The sequence below is a fragment of the Heloderma suspectum genome, chromosome 10, assembly GCF_057233095.1.
Source record: "Heloderma suspectum isolate Gila_16-S chromosome 10, 16-S_ref, whole genome shotgun sequence".
Lineage (NCBI taxonomy): Eukaryota > Metazoa > Chordata > Lepidosauria > Squamata > Helodermatidae > Heloderma > Heloderma suspectum.
Window position 1 is genome coordinate 32,541,771 of NC_139467.1, and position 25,878 is coordinate 32,567,648.

At 44.9% G+C, this 25,878-nt stretch overlaps 1 protein-coding gene across 1 annotated transcript in view; it reads left to right on the forward strand.

Moving 5' to 3' along the window:
• LIN28A (lin-28 RNA binding posttranscriptional regulator A) overlaps positions 1–25,878 on the forward strand; it is a 58,037-nt gene that overhangs the window by 27,682 nt on the left and 4,477 nt on the right. Inside the window, exon 3 of the mRNA XM_084814408.1 lies at positions 25,330–25,514. Within this exon, the coding sequence (XP_084670534.1) occupies positions 25,330–25,514 (185 nt within the window). The remainder of the gene's footprint in view (positions 1–25,329; positions 25,515–25,878) is intronic.

The window sequence follows — 25,878 nt, forward strand, 5'->3', positions numbered from 1 at the left end:
TTTCCCTCTTGCAAGGAACCCAAGGTGGCTTACATGGTCTTCCTCCTCTCTATTTTATCCTCACAACAGCCCTGCAAGGTTGGTTAGGCTGAGGGTCAGTAACTGTCCCAAAGTCACCTAGTGAGCTTCATGGCCAAGTGAGACTAAAACCCCGATCTCCTGAGTCCCAGACCAGCACTCTAACCACTATACCACACTGGCTGTCTTCCAGAAAACTGTGTTTTGCCACTGCATCCTGGCGCACTATGGCTTGCCCTTGTCCTGCAAACCAGGGTTGTAAACCAGGACAGGCGCAAACCATAGTTTGCTGTTTGAATATAGGGTCAAAATATGGCTTACTGGAAACCAGGAAGAGTGGGAAGGAACTACAGGATGGGAGGCTGGGGCACAGGTCGCTGCTTTCAGACTGATCACACCAAACCATGGTTCAGTGTTACGTCACTTTGAGCCAAGCCAAACAGGAGGGAGGGCAGCACCAAAAGAGGTATTTCTTAAAGAGAGAGCAGCAGCGGAGGCAGGTGGCTCCAATGTCAGTGGGGTGGGGAATCCACCCTGGGTTTCAGTCAGAATTGGAGCACCTTGGAGAGCTCCTTTAGTGCTCTGACTGGTTCTGACTGAAACCCGGCGTGGATGCACCGCCCCGCTGACATTGGAGCCACCAGCCTCCACTGGAGAGGGGAAAACCAGCAGCCAAAAGATCATTTCTTGATACAGTTGAATTTGCTCTGTCCGTGGCAACGGTGGTAAAGTTCTCCTGTATCAGAAGGGGATTCCAAAGAGTTTTAGCTGGCACAGCATGTGCCTCTGAACCAACTTTTCAGTACATGGGCTAATCTTGGGAACATGTGAAAGTACAGCACAGAGAGTGCCTCTGAGAAAGTGCAGAGTGCCTGCACCCATTGCCTCCACAGCCATCACACATCTGGGAACAGGAAGCAGGGCTTCTAGGTGGCTGCCAGGAAGCCTTGAGCTGCAGGAGCGCTTCTTTTAGAAATGAACCATGGTGGAAAATGGGCTCCGCTTTCATCTTCCGCATGCAGAAACAAATGCCCCTGGTTGCAAGTGATAAGGATCATTTCGGTTCTGATGTTTCACATGCTGCTGTGCCTACAGAAAGCTTTTTGGGGATGGAATCCTAACACACTTTCCCTCCTTTGAGTGTATTTGAGAGTAAAGCAGTTTTGAAGACCATGGCCAAAACATGCACATTGAGATATCTATATGTTTAGTTATTTGTCTGTTTGTTTATTTATTGCATATATATCCTGCCTTCCCCCCCCCAAGTAACCCAAAGCAGCGTACATAATCTTCCTCCTCTCCCATTTTATCCTCACAACAACCCTGTGAGGTAGGTTGGGCTGAGAGTTTGCAACTGGTCCTAAGTCACCCAGTGAGCTTCCATGGCTGAGTGGGGACTAGAACCTGGATCTCCTGACTCCCAGTCCAACACTCTAGCCACTCCACTCCACTGGCAATCATATATATCAATCAGGCATGGGGAACCTTAGGCTGGGGGCCAAATTTGGTCCTCCAAGTTTCCCCAGATGGCCATGCCCCTTTTCTCAGGCCCCACGCCCTTTTCTCAAACCACTAATCATTTGTTGATTTCCTGGCTTTTGTGCAGTTTTTTCCTCGCATTCTAAAAGGGTGAAGTGTCTCTCCTAAGGCTTAGTTACCAGCAGGGAGAACTTTTACCTAAAATATGCTGGGTGGGGTGGGGTGGGTTTTTGTTTTTGTTTTTTGCATTTTTAGCCCTGCCCACCACTGGAATGCATCCCCCAAGGGCTTCTCCGAAACTGAATTTGGCCCTTGAGCTGAAAGAGGTTCCCCACCGTGATATATAGCACACCACTTCTGGGGAATAGCATGCTGGACTTGGAAAACAAGTGGAGCATCTGAGTTTCACCAGGAAAGTGCATGGCATTCCATTCCCTCAATGGCCTGAGTGCAGCTGTGAGTGACTTGGTAGGGCAGTTGCTATGAAAGAAAAAGTTCCGGGACGTGGTATCAACTGCTCATTTCACATTGGCTCAGCACTCCAAGGCAGCGGTTACGCTTTGCCCTTTTCAGATCCTGGATGCGCCGTTAACAGATTACAAAGTGTAATCTGGGATCCTCTTCAGGTTTTGGGATCCCTCCTCCCATTTCTCTCCTTCTCTCTTGAAGGTGACCAGATGGACCACAGGACACGACTCCTCCGTTTTTAATTGTTAATGTAGAATTTTTGCAGATGCAACTTCTTTGAAAAGTCACACCTGTAAAATGAGACCAGAAGGTTAGGGCTGTCCTCTTAGCACTGCCACGGCTCCTAAACTGCAGTAGAAAAAGAGATGTTCATCTCCAAAGTTCTGGGGAGAGCCAACTTTCAGAAACTCCCATACTGAGGTCTCCTGTCTAGAGCAGGAATCTCAAAAATGGCTTGCAGTGCATCCTCCGGAAAACTCTGAGGAGGGGAGGATTTTTCTGAAAACTGGGATGCTCGGATGTGACAGCCTAACCTTCTTGCTCTCAGAGTGCATCAGCTGATTTTCCTTTCTTCATCCAGATTCATATAATGTAGAGTTCGCTCTTCCTTCTAAAGGAGCTCAAGGGGCGTACCTTGTGTCTCCCCCCTCCCAATTTTGTACTCACAACAACCCTGTGAGGTAGGGTTAAGCTGAGAGACAGCGAATGTCTTATAACATCCAGCGAACTTTCTGGCCAGGACTGAGGAAGGGATTTGAACCTGGGTCTTCCCAGTCCTCTTTGGACACCCTAACCACTACACCACCCTGGCTCCTACAACAATCTTGTGAGGTAGGTTAGGCCTGGCCCAACATCCCCAAGGAAACCTCAGATCCTTCTTCCTAGTTCAAGTCCCACACTCAAGCCCCGCTTCCCCCAACCTGGTGCTATCATCCCCAGCATGCTGGCTGGGGATGATAGGAGGTATAGTCCAAATGCATCTGGAGAGCAACAGGTTGGGGAATGTTGTTCTAGCCACATCACTGGCATAAAACTAATATAAATTTGTAATGTAAATATACTTTAAGATGTAGAGTGAGATGGAGGGGAGGAAGGAGAAAACTCCTTTGTTGCCTGTGGAATGGGAAGCAATTTTATTAACATGTACTCAGGTGTATCACTCGCTCAGCTTATTTTCAATAACTTTAAAGGTGGGTTGTGTCTTGAGAGAACACTGGACTCTTATGGGAAAGACAGTAATTTATGACTAAAGGAACACGTTGTATTTTTGGTATTCTGGAGAGTTGGGCTTCAAAGAAGTACAGCCTCAAGATTTACCTGAGTATATGTTACTATAATGTTTACTGTCATACAGGCCAACAATGGCAGTTTCCTATCATCATCATCTATTATTATTATTATTATATAATTCACAGTTGGGAGTTAGTTGGTCATCCCTTTTTCACTGCCTTCCCATTGATGGATTGTCATGAAACACACTTCATAGGAAAGCTCTTGACATGGAGATTCCATGAATAACAATGGTTTTCACTACTAAAGTTGGGAGTTTATTTATGTCCATAAAGGTGTTTTTTTTTTTAAGAATTAGGCTATCTTCTATAACAATGTACTATGAAGTTTTATTTTTAATAGCAAAAAAGTCAAGTATAATTAAACAAACATAATTAATTGCAAATTGGAGCAAAATGAAGTATGAACACAAAAAAGTCTCTGTACACCTTTATAAACACAGGTGCAGGCCAAAGTACAGCCTGTAAACACATCATGAAGGGATTAAGAGACACCCATACTTGGAATGTTTCAATAAACGCAGTTAAGTAAAATGTTTCATTAGATTGGATTTTTCTCCATGAACTGTGTTAGCAGGGAACCAATTAATAATATACTGCTTAATATAATAGAATCTCAGTCTAAGCGGTAGATATACTGCTTATATACTGCTTGATATAATAAAAACTCTAAGCAGTACATAACAAACTTATCGGGGTTTTATATCACCGAAATAAATGATCATGGCTTTCCCCAAAGTTTCTTGGGAATCGTAGGCTGGTGAGGGTGCTAAGAATTCTCCTCTCACAGAACTACAGTTCCTAGATTTTCCTGGGGAAAGGGAAGGTCAGTTAAACCCATCTGTCTGTGGTAGACACCCCAATACATCCTCAGGGTATCTACATTACAAAGGAACTCTGTCTTCGATACTAGTTTAACAGTCCCATCTCATGGGCACTGTAGTTTGATGACTGTGCTGAGAGAGAGAGATCCTTCTTGCTAGACTATTAGGGCTTTAAAGTTATGGTTGAATATTTAAGGAATGGTTGAATATTAAACTAGTGTAAATATTCCCTTTGTCTGATTCTAAATGGCTTTGTTCTGTAGCAGTTAATCTCAGAAGATACGTTTTCATATGTGGAATCCCTGCTTTGGTGTTAAGAATTGAACAAGATAAACAGTTTTCTTCAGGGGTTGTGCCTTGAATCAGCATTCGATGGTTTTCTGTTGATTTTGGCAACGGAGTTTTTCAGACTTCTGCTCTATCCTCCCTGCTTTTTTCTTGTGCTTTGGCCATGGGTTCCGTTGCCACTGGAACCTTCCTTTAATCTCCCAACCCCTGTCTGCAGGACCAGGTATCTCTGGATCTCCTGGTTGGATAACTGCAGCCTTGCTGACTGGAGATAATGGGAGTTGTAGTCCAACGCATCTGAAGGGTGCCAGGTTGGGGAAGGCTGGATTACTGCAACCTGTGATTTGTGGGCCTGCCCTTGAAGACAACTTGGAAGCTTCAATCAGTGCATAATATGGCCGCCAGGATTTTGGCTAGTATAGCCGGGTGTATGCATATTATAAAAAGAATTATCTGTCTGTCTGATTCTAGGCCCAGTTTAAGGTCCTCATACTTACCTAAGTGGCTTTGGACCCAAATATCTGAAGGAGCGCCTCTTCCTATACCAAACTGCCCATGCTTTTAAGGTCTTCTGCTGAGGCCCTTCAACAGCTGCCCCTTTATTGGAAGTATGCTACTGAATCACAAGAGAGTTTTTTCAGTGGCAGTTCCCCAGTTTTGGAATGCCCTCTTTATAAAAGGAGATGGGATAGCAGGACTGCCAGATAGCCATTCTGCAGTAGTGAATGCTGGCAGGACCTGAAGTATCCAAGAATCCCAGGCCCCCAGGGCCAAATCCAACCTGCCTCGGGGCAAATCTGGCCTTCTGACATTCCCCTGATGGCCTCAGCCCCTTTCGGGAGGGGAAGTTGTTACAAAAAAAGCAAGTTTAGTAGTGGTGGGAAGGGGGGGAAATGCTGACTTGATGGTGAAGTTACAGTGTCTGCGTATCCCAAGGTGAAGTGGGGGAGAAGGGATCTGCCAAACTTGCTTTTTTAAACATCTTGCCTGATGGTGCAATCTGGAGATCTTGGAAGTCTGCACATTTTTTGTTGATCTTTTGGTTGACCTAATAAAGGTATTACACTACTATGGATTTTGGAATCTTACCTCACATGGTTGTTGTGATGATAAAAACAGGGGAGGGAGGGAACGCACTGGAGAGCCAGTGTGGTGTAGTTGTTAGAGTGTTGGTCTGGGACTCTGGAGATCTGGGTTCTAGTCTCCCCTCGGCGATGAAGCTCACTGGGTGACTTTGGGCTGGTCACTGATTTGCAGCCTAACCTCCCTCACAGAGTTGTTGTGGGCTTAAAGTGGAGAGGAGGAGGAGGTCCACGTGAGCTGCCTTCCCTGTTCCTTGCAAGAGGGAAAAAGGCGGGATATAAATGTAGTAGTAGTAGAAATAATAAATACATAATACATAAATAAATGAATGAAGGATGCCTCCTTAAGCTCTTTGGAAGTAAGATGGGAAAATAATTAGCAATAAAGTACGGGATGGTTGCTAGATATTCAAAAGGGTTGGCTGTCAAACTCAAAAGGAGTGCAGTCACAGAGGAGTGGCAGGAACCATCATGATCAGCACACTCAGTGTTTGAATTGTGCATACTGAATACGTACGATAAGCGTTCCTTCCAACAGCTCTGTAAGGTATGCATTTTCCTTCTTCATCGGAAGTAGCGGACTGAAGTTGAAAGATGGTTACCTTAAGCGGCAACCTTTCTGAAACTCTGGTCCCCAGAAGTGGTTGTACCACACTTCAATCACCCCTGATCATTGGTCCTGCTTTCTGGGGATGATGAGAGTTGGAGTCCAACAAAGTCTGGGGACCCGAGTTGGGGAAAGGCTGTCTAAGGCCATTTGGTGAGCTTGTGGCTGAGGTGAGATCGCCTGCTTTGCCGTGTAATCTCCTCTCTGCATCCCGGCCTCATCCTGCATGTCGGTGCGGCAAGGGACTAAGACAGGCTTTCCCAACCTGGGGCCCTCTAGATGAATGGGTCTGCATCTCCCATCCTCCCCAAGCCAGGATCTGCCAGAGATGATGAGAGTTGCAGTCCAACACATCCAGGGGACGCCAGGATGAGGAAACTCCCTTGCTACAGTGGCATGCAGGATGAGGCTGGGATGTGGGGAGGAGAAGCTTATGCTGCTTATGATGTATGCTTACTATGCTTATTATGTAGACACTTATTATGTAGATGTAATTTGGGGGGAAACGCAGCATCTTAGCCCTCTGGTGGCTGCTGGCTGGCACTAAATGGATGAGACAGACAATGACAGGAAGCAATGAGGCACAGGGGAATTGGACAAATGCAGGAGATCCATGAAGCTCCCTGGGTTTTAGAAATGGTCAGATTCCAAGTCAAGCTTCCCCAGCCTGGTGCCCTCCAGATGTTTTGGCCTACAGCTTTCTGGGGCTGTTGGGGATTATAGTCTAAAACATCTGGAAGGCCCCAGGTTGGGGGAGGCTGTTCTAAGTGAAAGATTTTGAAATTCCACAGCTCTATAGATTTATTTATATGGTATGTTTGCTAGGGCTGATGGGAGTTGTAGGCCAGAACATCTGGAGGGCCACAAGTTGCCCACCCATGATTTATAGTATCCCACCAGTCCTCGGTATGGTTTTCTAACTGTAGATAGCCTTCCAACAACTGCCTCCTCATGCCCAGATGTTTGCTTGCCTTTCTCAGGGGTTTATTTATTTACTTAATCCTTTTATAGCCAACATTTTTTCCCCAACATGGAACTGAAGCTGGCATCCATAGGGTCCCCACTCGATCTCCCATACAGACACTGGCCAGACCTGACCCTGCTTTGCTTCAGTAAGTTTATCATATCAGGTGTTTTCCGGGGTGGGATTCAGGGTCCCAGCCTACCTGGTTATTTTATTTATTATTTATTTACAGCATGCATACTCTGCTCTTCAACCAAAAAAAGGCTCATACAGCAGTTTACCAAGATGAATAATAAGACAGTCCCTGCCCTCAAGCTTACAATCTAAAAGATACAACACAAAAGGAAGAGAGATGGGGCGGGGGGGGGGGAGCAAGCAAGCAAGCAAGCAAAACTCAGGCACCAGTTCTTAGTTTCAAAGTTCTTAATAGGTGTTCTTTCTGGCAAGCAAAGGCAAAACAAGCTCCCTGCAGCTGTTCCCTCTCTGGCGGATGGATGAGGCCAGAGTTTACAGTTCGAGGGAACTGTCAGTTGGAGCTCAAAAGCGGGGGTGGGTTACCTGTGGTCCCTCCAGAGGTTGTTCAACTATAGATCCCATCATTCCAATCATTGGCCATGCCACCCAGGGATGATGGGGGTGGAGCCCAACAGCATCTGGAGCGCCACATTTTCCCACTCCTGTTTTAAAGGGTAGGCCCAGCCTGCCCACTTATTATTATCTTGGGGGCTTGGCATTTAACCTTTACCTTGTGCTAAGTTAACAGGAAACAATAAAAAAATTTAGAACATTAAATGTCAGTAACTCCGTCTGTAAAATTTTAAAAATGCTTGATAATATGCTACATATATATGTTCTGTGACTTGATGTGTAGAGCCAGTGTGGTGTAGTGGCAAGAGTGTTGGACTGGGAGCTCGGAGATCCGGGTTCTAGTCCCCACTCGGCCATGGAAGCGCACTGGGTGACTTTGGGCCAGTCACACACTCTCAGCCCAACCTACCTCACAGGGTTGTTGTTGTGAGGATAAAATGGAGAGGAAGATGATAATGTAAGCCGCCTTGGGTGCCTTGCAAGAGGAAAAAAGGCGGGATATAAATGCAATAATAAAAATAAATAGTGTAGTATGTGGATGAGGTCATGCACTTGCGTTACTCCCTCTGCACATATTTCAAATTTTGTGCTTTTGGCACATTATAAGGCCCTCCCATATACACCTGACCGGATCCTAAGATCAGCTTCAGCGGTCCTTCTCTGGAAGGCCCTACAGGAAGAGAGCTGGGTGGCTACCAGGAAGAGGGCCTCTTCTGCCGTGGGTGAGCTTTGCAGAGAGGTTCGCCTGGCACCTACATTGGGCTTGTTTCGACGCCAGGTGAATACCTTTTTATTCCCCCCAGGCAGTTTAGTTTTTCAGTTTGTTTTATATCTGGTATTGTGTTCAAAATGTTTGCACTGTTGCTAGCTTCTGTGAGGTTATTATTTTTATATTTTTAGTTTTAAACTTTTAAATTGTATTTTATCGTCTGTACGTTATTGTCTTGTATTTTATGGTTTCAATTATTGTAAACCATTCAGACAGCTTCAGCTATTGAGTGGTATAAAATGTAATAAATATTATTCTGGATTATGGTTGCTTGGTAGTGGTGACCTCATAATATCTGAGGGTAGTGGGGGGCTACCTTCTTCTTGGGATAGGATTTCCCCTCTGAGTGTTTTTAGACCCACCTGCTGAAATGGTCCATTCCACTCCCTCAGGATTCCTTCCTACCTCCTTCCCATCTGCTGCATATGCAGGGAGAAAAGATCTAGCCCCGACTTGCTCCCTGAGATGCTAGCTGTCTCCCTGCATGGAGTTGCTCATAGGAACATTATAAGCTGCTTTATAAAGAGCCAGAACCTTGGTCCATCTATCCCAGTATTTCCAACACTGACAGCAGCTCTCCAGGATTTCAAGCAACAGTTAGTAACTGGAGTGTTTTTAGCTGTTTTACATTGTTTTTAAATTTTGTGTCTTAAAGCTTTTTATATTACATTTTTGTTTTGTAATTTTTGTGAACTGCCCTGGGAGCTTTGGCGGTTGGGTGATATAGAAATAAAATGAAAATGAAAACCTCTCCTAGCCCTACCTGGAGATGCTGGTACCTCCTGCATGCCAAGCTGGTGCTCTGTCACTGAGTTATGGCCTCCTCTGTAAAGGAGCATTCGTAGATGTGATCTAACATATACAATACGAAAGTGGCAGAGTTTCACTTCAAAACACTTACTGCCTCATTCTGCTGCATATGTAGACCAGGCTTCTCATTGAATGCTTCCCGAATTTCAAAAGCAGAGCATGTTAATGGGATTTTGTATACACTCTAAGGCAGGCTTGTATATAGTCACATGTCTAATCACCTTGGTAAGAATCTCCTGCAGGCATACACATATGGACTTTTGATTTTGGGGGGTGGGGGCACTGATTGAAGATAAACTGGTTTTCTTTTCAGGTTGCTCATTTGCTGTAAATTACTGTTAACTATGCCTGGACAGAGGAATTAACACATGTTTTGTTCTTTGTTCTTGAGGACTAGCAAACTCTGTAGACTTATTTGCAAGATGATTGTAGGAGTACTACAAAATTAGTGTTCTGAATAGTATTTTGTTAGTCCTTTAAAGCCAGAGTGGTCCAGTGAAGAGATGTGGATTCAAGTTTCACTAGTGTTGTAGACCTATTGGGTGATCTTTGACAATCAGAATTCTCCTTGGAGAAAGGTTGAATTCTCTCACTTCTGTCCCAAATTAAGCATCAGACCCAATATGGTGAAGTGGTTAGAAAGTTGGACATGGTCTGGGGAGATCCAGGTTCATATCCCCAGTCAGCCATGAAACCCACTTAGTGAGCTTTGTTTAGCCTAATGGTTGTTGTGAGGAGAAAATGAAATGAAGTTCGTTCGTCATTGATGCCTTGAGCTCCTTAGAGGAAAAGTGGGATATAAACATAATTAATATACAGCCCAATCTGAGGCATATTTACTCAAAAATAAATCCCACTGTGAACAATGGGGGGCTTATTTCTAAGTATACGTAAGATTGCACCCTAAGCACCACTCATTCTGCTTCTACAGAGCACTGAAATTCCCTCCCCAGTCACTGATAATTCTGCCCAGTTCTGGTAATGCAGGTTTCAGTATGCATCACCCCTGCAATTTCAAGCCTCTCTTTGCAGCAGTAAGGACTAGAACCTTGGGTGATTTAAAAAGAAAAAGATTTTCAGAATGCATGAATATCACATTATGCAGCTGCGGAAAACATACAGAGCAGGGGTAAAAAGCATCCCCAATTCTTGCGTTCCCTACAGCGCTGTATGCAGATTTTGTTCTGTGAATTGGTGTTAGATTTTTTTCCACAGAAGTTCTAAAAGGACTGTTGTTTTTCTACTGGCCTGTCAAACTGGCAGAGCCGGAAAGCACTTCCACACAGGCCAGAATAAACAAAGATACTGACATCCCACTCCTAAACACATTAGGTGGAAATAAATTCCAGGGGGTAATTGCAGATAAGGGAAGCACAAAGAGAAATACACTGCCCCACTTACAAATACAGGGATATCAGTCAAGTTTGACTCTCACCACCCATTCTTGCACCTTTGATCTCCTTTAAAAGGCTCTGCTGGGGATTGAGAAAGAAGTATACCATTAAATCAGATCAAGAATATACATCACGTTTCAGCAGAGTTCAGCCAATGCTTTCTCTTATCTGCGCTGCAGCAGAATATATAACATCAGAAGAGCCATGCTGAATCAGATCCAGGGTCCATCATTTTTAGCATTCTATTCACACAGTGGCCAACCAGCTGCCTGAGTCCAATGTCAACCCACCCGCCCATAGAATCATAGAAGAGTAAGGTTGCTCCTTGGGAGGAAAGCTATGGCCAACCTAGACAGCATAGTAAGAAGCAGAGACATCACCTTGCCGACAAAGGTCCGTCTAATCAAAGCTATGGTTTTCCCAGTAGTAATGTATGGCTGTGAGAGCTGGACTGTAAGGAAGGCTGAGCGCCGAAGAATTGATGCTTTCGAACTGTGGTGCTGGAGAAGACTCTTACGAGTGCCCTGGACTGCAAGGAGGTCAAATCAGTCCATCCTAAAGGAAATCAACCCTGAGTGCTCATTGGAAGGACAGATACTGAAGCTGAAGCTCAAATATTTTGGCCACCTAATGCGAAGAGAAAACTCCCTGGAAAAGACCCTGATGCTGGGAAAGACTGAAGGCAAAAGGAGAAGGGGACGGCAGAGGATGAGATGGCTAGATAGCATCACGGATGCAATGAATATGAACTTGAGCACGCTCCGGGAGAGAGCGCAGGACAGGAAGGCCTGGCGTGCTATGGTCCATGGGGTCACGAAGAGTCGGGCACGACTGAACGACTGAACAACAACAACAAAAGGTTGGAAGGGGCCTATAAGACCATGGAGTCTAACTGCCTGGTCAGTGCAGGAATCCAAGTCGAAGCATCCCTGACAGGTGGCTGTCCAGCCTCATCTTGAATGCCTCCAGTGTGGGAGAGCCCACCACCTCCCCAACAACTGGTGTACATAAGCATAGTGTCTCTGATAACGGGTAGCATATCGCCATCAAGACTAGTAGCCATTGATAACCTTCTCCTCCAGGAATGCCATGAGAATGAAAGTGAATGATGAAGCTGATCAGTGGGAGATTCAGGACAGTCAAAAGGAAAGACGTATGTCTTCACACAGTGCAGAGTTAAACAATGGAATTCGCCACCCCAAGATGTAGATGATGGCCACCCATTTGGATGGCTTTAAAAGGGGGTTAGGCAAATTCATGGAGAATACGGTGGTGTACGTTGGTGGTGGCGGTGAAGTGGAGTTAACTTTGGGAAGAATATGAATGGAAATGGAATAAATGGGGGATCCACAATTGCTTGCCCCCTGCCCCAATGTGGTCAGAAGGGCTGAGTGTTAGGGCTACTTTGCACTGATGTGTACGGGGTGCTCATATTTCAAGGGGATTATTATGGATTTTTTTATTTATAATACGCAATCACAAAACTTGCTGTGGAAAGACTGTTTCTGTGTGTATGTGCATGCGCGCGCTTATTTATTTATTTATTATTTAATTTATTAATCGCCCATCTGGCTGGTCACCCAGCCACTCTGGGTGATGTACAAAACATATAATAAAACAGTTTAAAACAATAACATTCTACAATAAAAACATTTTCTAAAATACCCTAACCCACCCCAAATGCCTGCCTGAACAATCATGTTTTTAATGCACGGCGGAAGCTCATTAAAGCATGCATGTTTCTCACTGTGTGTGTGTGTGTGTGTGTGTGTGCATACAGACCAGGGCACCTGTATTTCAGAATTAAAATCATCTTTATAAAAAAAGAAGAAAGAAAAAGTGATGGGATAGCCACAATAATCCTCTAGCTGCTGTAGAAGCCCAACTGATATACTCATTTTGCCCCCTCACTATGGTGAATGGCTGAAAAGTCTTTCGTTTGCCAGCTGAAAAAGATGGCAACTCTACCAATGGAGATGGATGTTTGGCTTTCACGCAGCCAGACTCTTCTCTCCTGCAAAGTCCCTGGAACTCCTAGAATCTGGTCATCCCCATGGACAGGGACAACCCTTTGTTCTCTAGGGCCCCATCCTGGTGTCTAAAAGCAGTATCCCTCCCAGTTGCCCTCTTTGCATCCAGAATCTCTCTCTCTCTCTCTGCTCCTGGGTTTTGTTTTGTTTTATTCCTCTTTGGGGGAGAAGGGGGAGAGGAGCGGAGGATGTGTTTTTGGAGAAGGCCTGGGAATTTTCCTGCTTTGTGTGTGGTGTGTGGGGATAGGGTGTTTGGGCCTCTTCCTTTCAGATGCAGGGGGGGGGCTATTTGACTAATTCAATGGGCTTCAGTTTGATTACCTATCTGATAACAGAGGAATTTGAACAATGTGTGTGTTTTGGGAAGGAGGAGGGGGGAGGGGATGCTCTGAAGACCACCAGCTTCTTTTGCAGGTCACTTCAAAAGACCCCGGGCCAGAGGGAGAGGGGAGGCAGGCAGGCGCGGGCGGGCGGGCAGGGTGGGGTGGTGGGGAGACAGCCTTCCTTGCAATTTTCTCCTTCCTGTTCCCCAGGGGAAGAGAAGATTGCTTTTTGGGGAGGGGGTTGTGGTTTTTTTTTTGTTGGTGTTGGTTGGCCGATCTCTCAAGCCCTCCTCCAAATAAACAGTGGGCATTTCACATTTCACTCCGCGCTCCCCAAGAGGCAGCTGTTGCAAGCACAGAGGGGCGGCATAACGCTCCTAACTGAGGTTTACCAGAGAACAAGCGGTACCTGCCATTTTTCAAGGGTGGGGGAGATCTTGTGTGTACACACACTCGAGTTCTTAGCATCCTCCCTGGGTCTCTAGATAAGCTTTCCCCAACCTGCTGCCCTCTGGATGTTTTGAGACTACAACTCCCAGCATCCCCTAGCCATCCATGGGGAGGGCTGCCCTAGAGAGTCTATTCCTGAATTTGGTATGTGGGTGAGAAGGTCTGTAATGGTGGACAAGACAACTTACTTTCCGCTGCAACACGGAGGGGATGTCTTGACCGGTGTGAGCTCAGCTCACCCTGGGGCAATAGGTGATGCCACTGGAGGCTGGTGGCTCTGATGTCAGTGGGAAGCACCTTGGAGAGCTCCTTTACTGGTTCTGACTGAAACCTGGAGTGGATGTACTGCCCCACTGACATCGGAGTCACCAACCTCCACTGGGTGATGCCCAAAGTCCTGGCCAACTCTGGGAGATGATCAGAATAGTTTGCAATGTGCAAGAGGCTTCTCAGCGGGCCTGCTGAGGTTGAAAAGACTTCCCTAGAGGGAAGACATCTTAAAAAGAACAAAACCCACTACTCTAGGAGCACCGAGCAAAGAGTGTTTCAGGAGATGGCTACAACCCACATTTCGGTTGTAAGGCTAAACATGCCCAATTCTTTCAGTCTCTCTTCATAGGGCTTTGTTTCCAGTCCCCTGATCATCTTTGTTGCCCTCCTCTGAACCCTCTCCAGTTTGTCTGCATCCTTCTTCAAGTGTGGTGCCCAGAACTGGACACAGTACTCCAGATGAGGCCTAACCAGTGCTGAGTAGAGGGGAACTAGTACTTCCTGGGATTTGGAAGCTATGCTTCTATGAATGCAGCCCAAAAGAGCATTTGCCTTTTTTGCAGCCACATCACATTGTTGGCTCATATTCAGCTTGTGATCGACAGCAATTCCAAAATCCTTCTCGCTTGTAGTGTTGTTGAGCCACGTATCCCCCATCTTGTAACTGTGCATTTGGTTTCTTTTTCCTAGGTGCAGAACTTGGCATGTATCCCTATTAAATGTCATTCTGTTGTTTTCTGCCCAGCGCTCCAGTCTATCCAGATCACTTGGTTCCAGGTTTTTGAGGGCCCTTGGGCAAGTCACCCTCAATAGGCCTCCTCCCTCAGAGCATCTACTTTCTCATCATTGTCACCAGCTGCTCTTGCGTCTTACCCTCTTTCTCATCCTTGCTACCACTTGTTTGCTCGACAGGCAGAAAGCCAGTGAACAAGTAGGCCGTGGCATCTGCTGGTCCTTCTTCTCTCCACCATTGTTGTCTGGGCCAGAGCGAGATGAAGGTGAATAAGCAGGTTGCAATGGAGAAGAGGAGGAGCAAGTCCAGAGGGCTCTTGTCAGTGGGCCCCATGATGCGTGTGGGCCCTCAGCAGGTGCCCAACCATGCCGACCCTTGACACAGGCCTTGTTCCCTGCAATTTCTGCCCATTGATTCCAGTCCTACCCTCTGGACCAACAGAAGCTCCATCTTCTGTATGACAGAATCCCAAATACGTTACTTATGAGTAAGGGCCAAACCAGAAAGTTCAGAGACACGCATGGGTCTAGGAACCCTGGCTGAGGCCAAACAGCTGCAAAAGAGAGAGGCTGGGATGTAGCTTCCAGAATGTAACTTCTAATCTGCAAGTACTGGAGACACAGAAGATGGAGATTAATATGTTTCCAAGTTAATTGGATGTACGAAGCAATAACTCCCTAAGAAATAAAATCATCGAAGTTTACCTAGACACCCCCAACTCTTTGCTCTCTGCTAGTGGGGTGTCAACCTCTATTTGTTCTCCTGTCCAAGGTGGGATGCCTTTAAATGCTTGAAACCATTACACCATGGTGACAAGTATCAGTGCCTGATAATAGTGCCCAATGGCCTGGTTTGCACATAACGATAAACCTGGTGCATGCTATGCTATTCGATTGCTCCTTCTTGGCACCTCCTGCCAGTGGGAGGGCTAAACAAACCGGGAAGCCACCATTCCTGGCTTGTTGCTTTCCTAACAAGCCAGAATCTTCAGTCTAACAAACCAGGGACATTCTAAAGAATTCTGGCTTATTGTTATATGCAAACCAGCCAGTACTGACAGCCCTCTACCTCCCTCTTGTTGTAATATTTGTGACTTAACTCTTAACAGCTTTCTATTTCCATATATACTGATTAATTTCTGGATCTCTGAGTTAGGAAGGGTTCCTAACTGGGTGGAGGCCCCTACTCCTGTTCAAGCAAACCCATGTCGAAGCCCCCTTCGCACCTTCCAGATCAAGACGGGAAGGTTGGGGCCGAAACAGATGGTGACGAGGCATAAAGCCCTGCTCCCTACATGCGTAAGCCCCAACCTGTTAAGTGAACCCCTCCTGATTCTATTTTGAAGGCAAACTATTACAGTTGGCAGTAACCATAGTTTTCTCTTTTCATCAAATAACCTATTCAGATCTAGCCTGAACGCCTTGCGCTAAGACCAGGGCTTTCAACTTAAAAGCTTATTTAAGTAAGCTTTGCCACATTCCCCTACTTGGAATAATGTCATCAGCCTTCATCTTACTTCATTTTTTAACTTTGTGGATTGGATCTAGACTTATGCGTACTTCGAGTAGACCTGCTGAAATTAATGGGACTTAAGATAGTCATGACTAACTTTCACCCATTGATTTCAGTGGGTCTGATCTGACTATGTCTGGGTCCAAGAAAATATGCTTCCATTTTATTTCATTAGCAAACAGGCAAAACTAAAAATATTGTTGCATTACTGTCTACCTTTCCTCAGCATTTAGGATTTGGGGGCAAGTGGGGGGGGGGCGTTGGTAGTTGAGGGTAAGAAAGAAATAATAAAATACTCCTCTGCTTTTGATGGCAAGAGGAGAGAGAGGCCATGTGGGGTGTGAGATGTGTGGGGCCGCACAGTTGCTCTTCACCGTTTTTAAATATGGCATTCCTTACAATTGGGCGAGCGGGAAGTTAAGTGTGATCACATGACGCAAGTTACTGAGCAACTCATGAATGGTGGACTTGCTCCATTCATTAAAAAAAAGCAGCAGCAGCTTCTGTTCTAAGGAACTGTTGTGTATAGCAGATGGCCTGGCTGGCTGGGAGAGCGTAGTGGGAGCTTCTGTCATCAGGGCTTGGAAGTCGTTAACACAGGGCAGGCAGACCGGTAGGGTTTCTGCTTTCCCAAAGTAGATTAAGAATGACAATAGGACTTCTTTTAATATTGAGATGTCTATTTATTCTGGAATTTGGTTAGCATCGAATTTTGATTTTTAACGGAGACATTTTGTAGTATTATTATTATTACCAGCAGCGGCGGCAGCAGCGGCAAACAGACCAGGCTTCACATGGGTGGGGATAGCCCTAAAATTGATACAGCAGAGAGCTGGAAGCAAACACACACCTGTCAAGGGTCGGATGCATTGTTCCTGCGCCGTCTGAGGGAAGCCACGCCTCTTGGCACCCCTAGGCACAGCCCTTAACGCCCCCTGGAACGTTCAGCGTTTTAGCCGCTCTGCACTCCTCTTCTGAGCACGGAGTGCGAGGCCGTTCTATGCTGCCTGCGAGGCAGCGCAGAAGGTGGGGGGAGGTCGGTTCTCCGGGAACCGACCTTGGAGTGCAGACTTTTCCTGGTAACTCACATATCCTATGGCCATCTAGCTGCTGACTAGCGGCCATAGGATTTCTCCCTAAACATAATACATCCTTCAAAAACATAAGACAACCAATGATTAGAAAAAAAAATCCAGGAGGCAGGGGTACTAACATTTTCAGCAGTTAGCATATTTAAAAGAAAATTTCTAGTTGAAAGCTAGCTGGGATAAAAAGGCCTTTAACCATCATTTGGCAAATCTCCAGTGGGAAGGAGTTCCACATTCTCAGGACCACCAGCAAGAAGGCCCTGTCTTTTGTAGCTGCCTGTTTGATCTCCTGTATCAGCTTTCCCCAACCTGGTGCCCTCTGGTTGTTTTGCACTGTGACTCCCAGCATTTCCTGACCATTCACCATGCTAACTGGGACTGATGGGAGTTGCATTCCAAAACATCTGGTGGGCACCAGACTGGAGAAGACCGGTCTTTCCATCACCTGCTCCTGGATCCTTTTAAACTGAAGAGGGCACACTAGGCATTACATCTGGAACTTTCTGCATGAACCTTGGTCCCTCCCTAATGGAGGGTATAATCTGGGATAGATGCAGGAGCATTCACAAGACCAATTTAAAATGCCAAAATCCATTGAAAATCTAAGCTTGGGGGCTGACTGCTGTACAAAAAAAAAAAAAAGTTTGCAAGCTTCAATCAAATTTCATTGATAGTTTAACAACCCAGTGCTATGTACCTATGCTCAAACGTTCCTCTAAGTTTGGTGAGACTTACTCCCAAGTAAATGTGCATAGGACTGCAGTGTAAGTTCCTCTAAGTTTGGTGAGACTTACTCCCAAGTAAATGTGCATAGGACTGCAGTGTAAATTGAATGAGGCTGCAATCCTAAGCACACTTACTAACAATGTTTTCTTGCACTTCCTTAAGTGTCTCCAAGACGCACCTATAATGAGGTTTGGCTGGCGTGCAAATGTATTGAAATGTAATTAGTAATTGGCTAAGGGTACAATCATATGCACGTTCAGACAGAGAAAAAGTCCTACAATTCCCAGTATGCCCCAGCCAGTATGGCTGGCCAGAGGAATTCTGGGAGTTGTAGGACTTTTTCTGTCTAACCATGCATAGGATCGTGCTCTAAAAGACGTAAGGGTATAATCTTATTCAAACTTTCTTGGGAGTCCCATTGAACTCAGTAGGACTTACTTCTGAGTAGACTTCCACAGGGTTGCACTGTAAGTCTTTAATTTGGAGTGGGCAACTTGTGGCCCTCCAGATGTTTTGGCCTACAACTCCCATCAGCCCTAGCTAGCCTAGCCAGTGGTGATCAATCATGGGAGTTGTAGGCCTAAGCATCTGGAGGGAACTGCACTAGCGTGAGAGAGTGGAGTATGGTGAGTTTTGCCTTGGGGAAATTGAAAAATAGCCACTTTCTAGAGTGGCTGGATATATATCTGCAGCAAATGGCTGGATTTAGGTTTATGGCCGCAAGTGGCGTCCACTATGCCACTCACGGTGGTATCCATTCCCCAGGCCAGTGATACGGAGCTGGCCTGCGGCTCTGCGGAATCGCCGCAGAGAGAGGCCGGCTCTGTAGGATTCCGGAGGGAGGTGGAAGTGAGTGGTGCCACTCCGCCACGGACCCCGAAGGCCGGATTCCTTTGAATCCAGCCTCACTGGGGTCCTTGGTGGATTTCTCTGCCATCCCTAGTGGAGCATGGGAGAGATCAGCTGCTGCAGGCTGTAAGAAACCTGGCTGCTCTTTTCTGAACTTTGCTTTCCTGGTGTATCTGTTGTAGTTCGCGGTGTTTATTAAAGCCTTAGTGCATAGGAAATATTTAGTTTGTTGGGCTCTGGTTCACACACTACTGAAAGATAATAATTGATATTGTGTTGCAAAGTTTGATTTTGCTTATTTTGTAATTGCTGTGAATTGTTATTATGTTAGTATCAGTGAAATGAGTTGTTTATGCCGGCTCAGGTCGACTCAGCCTTCCACCCTTCTGAGGTCAGTAAAATGAGCACCCAGCTTGCTGGGGGGAAAGGTAGTCGTGACTGGGGAAGGCAACGGCAAACCACCCCGCTACAGTCTGCCATGAAAACGCCAGCGCAAGCGGCGTCCCTCTAGGGGTCAGCAATGACTCGGTGCTTGCACAGGAGGAACCTTTCCTTTCCTTTCCTTTCCTTTCCTTTCCTGTTTACAATGATGTATTGGTATACTTTTTGTTGTTCTATTGCTGTTTTGTTAGCCGCTTTGGGCACTTTTTGTGGAAAAGAGGCATATAAATTAGATGACGATGATGACGATGAGGGCCACACGTTGCCCACCCCTGCGAGCTTCATTGGCTGACAATGGCCCGGCACTCAATGTCTGAAGAATTCTACATGTTTGTTCCATAGAAGTGTTTCGGGTTTTTTTTATAGAAATGAGAAAAACAGCCACCCCAATCTAGTAGCTGCAAGATTTTTAACTTGCATGCATTTCAAATTGCCTGTATATGTGAAATGTGCAAAATATAAAGTATCGATATTACACTTTGTTGAGTATTTTATCAAGGAACGCAAAGCCAATACCATCAGATAATCAGATTTTACAGGTTTTAATGAAGTGTGATTTTTGCTGTAGTCTTTTTCACCCTCACCCAAGTAAATACATCAGCTGCCCTTAGAGAACATGTATTTCTTTATCATCAACATTTATACCAGGCCTTGCTGATTTGTTAGGTAGCAAGTCAGACAACTCACAATCTGTTTAGTAAAATGCATGCTTTATTGATGGATTGTAAGCAAATGAAACAAACACAGATCTCTTAGAATCAAAAGTAGAATAAGAATCTTGAAACATAAATACATGGTCAAGAATGGTCCTGGGTCTTTAATAATGTAGCAGCTAACTTACTGGACACAAATTTGAAAGATTTTAAAAAAATCATTCATAAGAGGTATTTGACACCATACAAAGTAAGCCAAATTTACCATAATTACTTGGATTTTCGCTGGAGAGATCAAGGCCTCAAGGCGGATCTTATTCATGTTTTTTTGGACATGTCCAAATATCGAACAAATGAAATTTTAATTCATTCAGCAGATGACAGGATACTTACTATTCACCAGCAAATTCTAAAAGTATCCTAATGTGCTACCTAAAAAAAAAAGTTGTGGAACCTGTAGACCAGGGGTGTCAGTACTCTTTCAGCCCGAGATCCAAGTTCAATTTTGGAAAAGCTCTGGGTGGGGTTGGGTTGGGGGCGCATTCCAATGGTGGGTGGGGACAAAAGCAAAATGGGCGGGGCCAAAGATACCAGCATATGTTAGTTTAAGGCTGTTACTGCCAATAACTATTTATTTATTCTATCCCGCCCTCTATCATTATTTATTTTATTTATTTTTATTTTTATTTTATTTTTATTTATTTATTTATTTTATTTATATTTATTTTATTTATTTTTATTCTATCCCGCCCTCTATCATTAAGGTCTCAGGGTGACATACAGATAAAATCAGTTTAGACAGTATAAAACTAACTAAGCCTTAGGAGAGGCATTTCAGCTTTTTAGAACAGGAAAAACTATGCCAAAGCCAGGAAACCATCAAATGATTGGTAGTTGGGAGGAAGGGGGCGGAGTCTAGGGAAGGGGCGTGTCAATCTGGAGAACCATAGCGGGGCAGATTTGGTCCAAGGGCCTGAGGTTTGACAACCTTGTTGCAGACTTACGACTTGTATTAGCCTTATCACTCAAAACTGGCAAGTGATGGAACTAAGCAGTCCTGCAGAATAGTTCTGCAAAATATGGGATATAGCTTTTCTCACACAACTAAACTTATTTCGCAAGAGGGCAACATAACCCAGAAAAATGATACATTTGTAAAGAAATGACCACTATTTGTTCATTTTTGGAATGACAAAAGTTTCAAGACAGGCTTCAAGCCTGGTGTGTTTTTTCTCAATGTTATAAATTATGTTTTGTTACATGGAAGTTTTCTGTGATAGCTTAAATTGGCCTTCCCCAAGCTGTGGCCATGGTGGTTGAGGATGATGGGAGCTGTAGTCAACATATCTTTTCCCCACTACAGAGGGCACCAAAGTGTGGCGAGCAGGTTTAAAAGCTTAAAAGGTTGTATTACTGCCCGATGCTTTTTCTTTCTCTCTTTTGTTCAGTCTGAATAATTAATTTTATTCTGTGGTTATTCTACAGCCTTGGTAAACTATCTTGGAAGAATAAAAACATTACAAAAATCCATACAAATTCAGGCCTTGCTACCTTCAGGGTGCTGTTGCCAGGATCTTCAGCACCACCCTGTGAAGGGAACCCTTGGCAGCAGAACCCTCCCCTCTGTTACCTTGGTGGTGGCATGCGGGCACAACAACAGAAAACGGCCTAGCCAGTAATCACTTCTGCCTGTGCCTGCCACTGTAATTCCTCCTCCACAATGCCATTTTCTTTGTGCTAGTTGCTAGTATTGCCGTTCTTCAGGAGTTTGCGCTCTCCCCACAATCTCTATGAGTTAAATATCTTGAGTAGGTGAATGGATGCATTAGCTGTGCACATGTCAGTAAATTCATGCACGTAAACATGAAGGCATCTTGTTTGCTGTGCATATACCTGTAAATGCATGCACATGAACATGAAGGCATCTAGTTTCCAGTGCACTTACTGACCGGTAAATGCATATGCATGAATACTAAGGCACCCAGGGCAGTACACAGCTTGTTGTTTCTGTACTCACTGCAGCTGTCTGTCTGTCAGTGTTACAAGCATGTCTGCAGTTCCATCAGTGAAATGTTGGAAGATGTGCAGCAGTCTTAATTACAGAATTTGTACAGGAAACAAGACCTGGATACATTTATTTATTTATTAACTTTAAATAACCCCCAACTAACAAATTGGGCAATATATCAATTCACAAAAAACCCCAAACGATAAACTAACAACCAATACGGTAATACAACAAAAAATGTTAAAAATATTAAAAAAGAGACACCAATTAGGTTAATAATCAGAGCAACAGATTAAAGGCTAAATGCCTGCTGGAAGAAGTTTATTTTAGCCTGGTGTCTAACTATAAATGGTGAGGATGTTATGATCAATATTTTTTGTGAAAAGCTGATAGGAAACTATTGTAGAACTCAGAATTTAAGCAAGTCTATTTTTCAATGGATCCAAAAAGTGTGTGTGTGTGTGTGGCGGGTGCACTGAGCCACAGTGGTGAACTGAGTGCTCCAGGGAACAACAACAAAAAAAGCTCATTGATCCATTTTTAGCACCAAGAAACGGATCGCGGGAAGCGTTAAGGGATGGCCCTTAGAGACCTGATCTAGGCACTTTGCAGATGTTACAAGTACAGCAATTCAATGGCGACTTTCAATGAAGTTGATTGAGTTTTAATTAGTTGAAGCCTGTCCATGTGTGTACGTGTGCGCATGTGTGCATGCTGTTTCTAACTTTTAGTAAATGTACTATAATACAGACTGCTGAGTTTAATCCTGTCTTGAGTTCTAGGAGAGTAATCATGTTAATGCACTGCAGCAAATACAAATGTTTTGCAGTGCCTGACAGACTGAACAGAATTAGGCTGCAATCCTAAACCCAGTAAGCAAAATTAAACTCAATGGGACTTGTTTTTGAGTAGACATAAGATTGCACCATAAGGCTGCAATCCTAAACACATTTACTAAGGAGGGAGGAAGCTCTATTAAAGATAATGGGACTTACTTTTGGATTTCCAGTGGGGTAGCTGTGTTAGTCTGTTGCAGCAAAAACAGTGAAGAGTCTTGTGGCACCTTAAAGGCTAACCAATTTATTATGACATGAGCTTCCGTGGACACAGTCCACTCCATCTGATCATGCACCAGGTGAAGTGAGCTGTGTCCATGAAAGCTTGTGCCATAAAATTTTTTGTTAGTCTTCAAGGTGCCGCAAGACCCTTCATTGTTTTTGATCCATTGTGTTGCACTGTTGTTATGGCATGATCTTTTGTGGGCATCGTGAGATGCGTGCAGTGGCCAGTAAAGATGTTGGAGGTCAATATGTATTGGCCCAGTTGATGGAAGGTTGTGATGGGGAAGCTGCTTTGCAAGATGAAAGTGAAAAATCAGTGAATACATTCCAGGGTGGCCATGTGCCCTCTTTTACAGAGGACAGCCCTCTGTTTAAAGAGTTGCCAGAGGACTCTCCTCTATTTGAAGGTGCCTCTATCTGAAGGGCTGTGCAGTCCAAGACAGGAATAAAGATTAAAAAGAAAAAGATAAGAAGGGAGAGCAGCATGGGCCTTGATGTTCCCATCAGTGGTTAGCACCTGGACTGAGTACTCAGGTCACTTGGTCAGAGTCTTCCCCATTAGGGTGAGATGTACTTTATTTCTATTTAAAAGTTGAATCTCTACATATAAATGACCCCATGCAAATTTTATGCAAAATGCTGTCTCCTTTTGTCCTCTTTTTATGGTGATGCATTTCTTCTTCTTTGGTGATTCATAAGTGGCCACCCTAATATGTTCTGAAATCCAAACTATGATGCAAGTCAATCGACTGAAGTGAGCAAGATTCAGTCACAAAGAGTCATGAAGCTCATAAAGGGATCCTGGCACACCCTAAATCAGGATGAAGGTCAGACAAAATGGTTTCAAACCTGGTTTAGCCGCCTCATTCTCTTGTTTTGTCACATATATGAACCTCTGCCACATATACCCTACTGCAGGGCTTCCTTAAAAAAATAAAAAACAACACTGAAAATGTGCATGGGTGTTTAATATTTATGAGGGCTCCACTTCCCCAGAGGCTCCCTGTGGCTACAAACCTTGAATTTAAGTAGAAGCCTCACCACTAAAAACACCAAGGAACATCTGTACCTGGGCAGGGACCAGAGTTCCATGTTATGCATTATTTCCAGCTACTTTACTCATAAGCATGCACTGATTTTTATTTCATGTGCTCCAGGGTTTATTGAGGATATATGATGGAGATCCTCAGGGAGGGATATATGAATATTCTGCCTCGGGAGCAAAATGTGAGAATCAGGGGTTCTGCTGAAATAGTAACCTGCAAGTGGGGTCTACAACAAAATGTTGCGGTGTGGCGTGTTGCTGTTCAGGATTCCATTCACCCCCCCCCATTTTTCTGTTTTCCCCCAACCATCAGCCAGTGTTCCATGGCCACTGAAATGAGCACTCTTTATTGGGCTGTTTTCTTTCTGAGGGTGGGGGCATGTTCCCACCCCCCCAAGATTTTTTGAACTTCTTCAAACCGAAGCGTACTGATACCTCCTTGTGCATGGGTGGTGCTGTTCTGGCTACATAAGCAACAGCACTCACCACCTGAACACTGGAAATAGAGGGAATGATGATTTCAGGGAAAATGTCAGGTCGAAGCCTAGCGTTCTCCCAGAGATGCTAGTTTTTGGTATGCAAAGAACTTCTTTGCATTGTGGAGCATTCACTCATGCAGGGCCCCACCTGAAGATTAAAATGGTACAGCGCAGACATGGGTTTACCACCTTGGGAAGAGCTAGGCCTCAAGGACTATGAGAATGTGGCTCCTTGCCTGCTCATCCAGGCTCCACCTGACATGTGCCTTCCCCACCAACAGACCCTTCCCAAGTGCCAGAATTGAAAAGTGTGTTGACTTGAAGAGCTGGTAATCCTGATCTTTGGCCCAATCAAGCTGGGCAATTCTTACTTTATCCCAGCCTTCCACAACCTATTGCCCTCCAGATGTTTTGGAGTACAACTCCCAGAATTCCTAATCATTAGCCATGCTGGCTTGGGCTGATGGGAGTTGAAGTCCAAAACACCAGGTTGGGGAAGGCTGCTGAATTCTATATTCGTGCATCAGCCTGGGAACCCTTCCTTGTTGTACTTTCCATGGAGGTAGCACTTGGAGTTAAGGGGTACTCAACAGACTAAGCATTACATCAGGATCAGGAATGTGAGTTCAGTCATTCATTCATTGATTACGTTCTATACAGCTCAATAGCCAAAGCTCTCTGGGCGAATCACAAAAATTAAAACACTGAAATACAACATGATAATTCATAATATAAAACCTTTAACAAACAGAAATTTGAAACAGTTTGAAACGGTTAAAAACAATGAATAAAATAGCAGGACCTGATCAAAGAACTAACATTAAAAAGCCCCATCATAAGCCATCAAATGTTTTCCACTCTGCCGCTGATGGAATGGCAAACCTCTAATCATTTTGTCAGTGTTCTAGTGTTCAGTTGTCATGCCTTCACGGAGTCAGATGGACCCAAAAGGGGAATGAAAGTCCAGTCTGCCTTTGCTCTGCTAAGGCTGCAGTTCTGCCTTGCTGGCATTCATCATAACTTTCACTGTGGCTGGCCTCTGACCGCTGCTCTCCTCCCTGCCTCTTTTTCTGTTTACCAGAGCAAGCTCCACATGGAAGGCTTTCGCAGTCTGAAGGAAGGAGAGGCCGTTGAATTCACCTTCAAGAAGTCCTCCAAGGGTTTGGAGTCCATAAGAGTCACTGGGCCCGGGGGGGTGTTTTGCGTCGGCAGCGAGAGGAGACCGAAGGGGAAAAACCTCCAGAAACGCCGGTCAAAAGGAGATAGGTAAGGGTTGTCCCAGGCATGGGCTCAGGGATTCAAAGATGTGTATGACTTTGTGAGGAATCCAACAGCCACTGTGCTTGGGAGACAGAGGTTCTATGTGGCAGCTGTAGGGTGGCTTTGTGGAGTTTTGGTCAGGAAGAGATTTAGAGCCAACAGGGTTAAGCTTTGGTGCAGCGGAGATACGGTAATGCTCTAGAACAGCCTTCCTGAACCTGTTGCCCTCCAGATTACCTAGACTACAGCTACCATCATGCCCAGCCAGCATGATGGGAGATGTAGTCCAGCACATCTGGAGGACACCAGGTTGGGGAAGGCTGCTCCAGAGGGGGATTTCTGCAAGTACTACTTGCCATGGTGCAGAACT